The 4483-nt window shown below is 45.5% G+C and overlaps 1 protein-coding gene across 3 annotated transcripts; it reads left to right on the top strand.

Annotated features, from left to right (window-relative positions):
* Positions 1–454: 454 nt before the first annotated feature.
* CFL2 (cofilin 2) lies at positions 455–3922 on the top strand. 3 transcript variants are annotated; one of them, XM_048852315.2, is made up of 4 exons: positions 455–567; positions 2401–2708; positions 2800–2876; positions 2967–3922. In XM_048852315.2, the coding sequence occupies exons 1-4, from the start codon at positions 565–567 to the stop codon at positions 3077–3079; spliced, it is 501 nt and encodes a 166-aa protein (XP_048708272.1). In that variant the 5' UTR covers positions 455–564; the 3' UTR covers positions 3080–3922. The 3 variants fall into 3 exon arrangements, with proteins under 3 accessions (XP_048708272.1, XP_074985856.1, XP_048708273.1); XM_075129755.1 differs by lacking the exon at positions 455–567 and adding an exon at positions 615–634; XM_048852316.2 differs by lacking the exon at positions 455–567 and adding an exon at positions 741–839.
* Positions 3923–4483: the final 561 nt, after the last annotated feature.

Here is a 4483-nt window from a genome sequence, read left to right as displayed (position 1 = left end):
ACAAGATCCGTATGGAAGATGTGGAGGGGGCACCTCCCGCGGGGCGGGGAAAGGGATGTGTGATATCACCCCCGTCCAACAGTCCGGTGGGGGAGGCAACAGTTGAGGGCAGCCTGGTGGGTGTGAGGGGGGCCCCGGGCAGATGGATGTGGGGTGTGCCCCAGGTAGATGAATGCTCTCCTGAGGACCCCGGGCTGGGAGGGGGGTATGGCGGTGCCCCCTCAGGGGCCCGGGTAGTTCGGCGTAGGGATGCCCGGCGGGGTACTGGAGGGCTGGGCTGAGAGGTCAATACGCCGGCGAGGGCCGCGAGGCGAGGCGGGGCGGGGCTGGCGTAGCACAGGCGCTGCCCCCCGGCTCCGGCCGCGCGCCGAGGCAGGGGCCCATCCCCCTCCCCCCTTGCGGAGCGGGCTGGGAGGGTCGCCGCGGCACGTGGTGGTGAAGGCGGCGGCCGCGGCGCCCATGTGACTCGTCCCCCCGCCCACCTCGCCCCAGCCCCCCGCGCGCTCCGTGCGAGCAGCATCCCAGCGTTGCAGGCAGCCGCCGTCGCCACAGGGACCCGGCACCATGGTAAGGGCGGGGCGTGCTCGGGGCAGTGCGGCGCCCAGGGCCCGCGGAGGGCGGGAGGCCCGGCGCGGTGAGGGGCTGAGCGGGTCCGGGCCGGTGTTCAGGCCCCGAAGCCTTCAGCGGCCATTTTAATCTAATTTTAGCGGGGGGAGGCTGCGGGGCTCGGCCCGGGAGGCTGGCGGGGGCTGCCGCCTGGCCGCTGCGGACGAGTGGGGTGGTGCGTGAGGGGAGGGCTGATCCCAGCCTGAGCTCACCACGGCGGGCGGACCCCTCCGGTGAGCCGGGGGCGAACGGCTGTGGGAGCCGAGGTGATCGCGGGGGCAGGGTCCCCCCGGGGCGGGGGTCTGCCTGCCGGGCGCGCTGCGGGTGGGAGGTTTGTGGGGGCGATTGCGGGAGGGGGGTTGAGGCTCATCGCCTCTGGCTCAGTGCGTCTCTCCCCGTGGAGGACGCGGGGTTGACGCTGCTGCTGCAGAGCCTCGGGCCCCGGCCCTGCCTGCTTGATTTCCCCACCGCAGGGGGAGTTTGTGCTGCCAAATATCATGTGGCGGGGCAGGGGGCTGAGGAACAGATTATTTAAAAACAACGAGGAGGACTTGTGGCTCCTTAGAGACTAACACATTTATCAGGGCATAAGCTTTCGTGGGCTAAACCCGACTTTAAAGTGGGCAGGGTGCGTTCAGGGAGCAGTCAGCCCTGTCGGACTGACTTCACTAGCTGCAGTTCCCCCAGAAACCTGCATCGCTTTCCAGTGGGGAAGAGAGGGCAATGGAGCTGCATTGTTTCCTCTTTCAGAGGGGGAATTGGGAGTGAGCAGTCTAAGCTGTCAATGCACTAGCAGTTAAGCTTTTTTTTAAGGTTTACATAACCATCTTTCTAATAAGACTTTTGCAAGCAAATCCGAGTTTAATAGTGGAGATGGGCTAGTAAAACCTTCATTTCTTCAAATAAAATGTATTTCCTATAACTAAACTAGGAAAAGGTATAGATTATATTCCAAAAGGGGCAGGCTTGTTATTTTTTTAATGTGTTATTTACCTGGTTTCTTGAAAACAGCATGCTGTACCTTGGAAATTGCTGTCTTTTAATAAAGAATGTAATGAACTGAAAACAAGGGCCATATGGATGTGTTTAGCTAGCTTATAAGTAACAAGCTAAAATTGTTGTAGTGAGTTTGCTGTCAGCTCTCTCAGTATATTGTTTCCTTACTGTTTTACGTTAGGGTTCTGAATGGTTTGGAACTACTGTAGTGTGTTGTACAATTTGTACTTTCCTCATGTAGAAACTGCAGTAGCTTTTTTTTTTTTTTTTGTTAGTGCATCAGCATTAAGTAAAAGAAAGGAGTTTTAAAAACATAACATTGCAGTTGACACAACTCAGAAGGCATTTCTACTGCTTCTAGAGCCTTACATCACTCAACAAAACTAGAATCATGACACTACTGGATATGAACTGCTGGTATAACATTTGTTCCAACTAAAAAAACCCCACAAAACAAACAAAAAACCCCACCCCTGGCTGAGCCAAATATATGATAAACTAATAGATAATTGGTTGATATGTGCAATGGAAACCCAGTTATTTAGGATCAATAACTGAAAAGGAGACGATGCTGAGATAAAATAATGAATAAATTAGGAAAAAATTTTGTACAGTTTTTTACCTAATACAACCCCACTGACATCATTATGGTTCTAGAGTGTTCAGGTTTTAGTGTAAAATTTTTGTTCTTAAATTATAGAGTAGATTTCTCTTTATTTAGTGTCAGGTAATATCTTCCCCATAGTCAATGTTAGTCGTTCTGCATTTAAATAATTATTCCCTTCATCTCATTTACAGGCTTCTGGAGTAACAGTGAATGACGAAGTTATAAAGGTTTTTAATGACATGAAAGTAAGGAAATCTTCAACCCCAGAAGAGATTAAAAAAAGAAAGAAAGCAGTTCTTTTCTGCTTAAGTGATGACAAAAAACAGATAATTGTAGAGGAAACAAAGCAGATATTAGTTGGTGATATTGGCGATACTGTGGAAGACCCCTACACAGCCTTTGTGAAGTTGTTACCGTTGAATGATTGCCGATATGCTTTGTATGATGCCACATACGAGACAAAGGAGTCTAAGAAAGAAGACCTGGTATTTATATTCTGGTGTGTGAAATCAACTTGCTATTAAAACTGAAAATCTTTACATTTTCCTTCTAATATTAGTGGGTTAAATAATTACTTTTTGCCTTTACAGGGCTCCGGAAAGTGCACCTTTAAAAAGCAAGATGATCTACGCAAGCTCTAAAGATGCCATTAAAAAGAAATTTACAGGTACAGGCATCTGATATTCCACATAGCAGTTACAGTTCTTCTCAGCATTGAGGAACTGAACAAATATATTTTTATCCATTTGTCTTTCAGGTATTAAACATGAGTGGCAAGTAAATGGTTTGGATGATATTAAGGACCGTTCAACACTCGCAGAGAAATTGGGAGGCAATGTGGTAGTTTCACTTGAAGGAAAACCCTTATAGAAAGACATACAAGTGCCATCTGGATCTAAGGAGCTTCCATTTCTGCAGCTCATTCAATTGGAATAGTATAACTCCTCCTCCCCTCCCCCCCATTCACCTTTCTACAGACCTGAAGGAGATGTCATTAAATTAAACTGTCTACCGGTGATTGCCATTTGATTCTTTAATCCTGGTAGTTTTATGTAGACCCCAAGGAATGCCTTCATGTCATACTCTTAGCCAGAACTGACGTTGCATGCATTCCTTGCAACCTGTACAATGAATGTGATAGTTAATGTGAATAGTCTAGCAAACAGCAAAGGGTAAGCTAAGTGAATGCCTTGAAAGCATTATTCACTGGTCAGATGGTAGACTCTATTCAGTATACTTACAGTTGCACTTGATTGCAGTTCCATGAGGCTCTTGTGCATTCATACACCTCACCTGCCTTGACAAGCCTATTTTTGTGACATGGCAGCACACAACACTATGCATTTAAAGCACTTTTTTGTAATATGTTTGATTTTTTTTTCTTCCCCTCCCCCCAAAGAAATGCCAATTAAGTTGCTGTAACTGTGTCATCAAACAATTGTAGTACCTTGGTTTTCATTCCTGTTACATGCATATCTTTATAAAATGAAGTAGCTGTTCTGATGCCTTTCGTTTTCCATTGAATGTACACTACTGAACAGGAGTAGGAGTTATGTTTACCATGTGAGTCTTGCAACACTAAAGTTGTTTTGTAAAACATCAGTCATGATGGCAGTTTCTGTATAAAAAGAGCCTTAAATGGAACACTGTTTTGAAATCAAAAAAAAAAAAAACCTGGCCACGTTGCAATAAAACTTGTGGCTTATTACAGAATGTTGCCTTGTTTTCATTGGAAAATATAGTTTGAAGTATGTTTAAATTAAGCATATTTTGAATAACTTAACTTCTATGGAAAGTATTATAAAGGTAAACAATCATTAATCTCAACTTCAGTAATAGTTTTTCTGCCCTAGTCATAATTTAGACATTGCTTTACAGTAATTTAACTGTTCTATTCTGTTGATTGGATAAAGGACCTCTTCCCAGTTTATAACCATTTAAGTAAATAAGCTGCCATTATTAGGGAGCATTCAATCCATAACTCGTTTGTATCTGAAGTTTACAATGTAGGAATTTGTTACCCGGGCAACATATTTCTTTACCTGAATTCTCCTAAAGTTCTATATGCCAGAAATGTATGGTTGTAACATTTGTTTCCAATCTGATGTGTAATGGCAGGAAGAGCTTACCTTCACACAAGTGAGTTATAGGGTTTGAATAGTTAAATCTTCTTTGTTTCTACAAATGCTGGAGGAACACCGCCTCCGTCTAAGAAATTCTAAACGAATGGTTCAACTTGTTAATTTTTGTGCAAAAAGAATTGGAAAGTGTTTT

This window comes from Caretta caretta, chromosome 6, assembly GCF_965140235.1.
Source record: "Caretta caretta isolate rCarCar2 chromosome 6, rCarCar1.hap1, whole genome shotgun sequence".
Lineage (NCBI taxonomy): Eukaryota > Metazoa > Chordata > Testudines > Cheloniidae > Caretta > Caretta caretta.
Note: the sequence above shows the minus strand (reverse complement) of the source record. Positions and strands in the feature narration are given on the sequence as shown.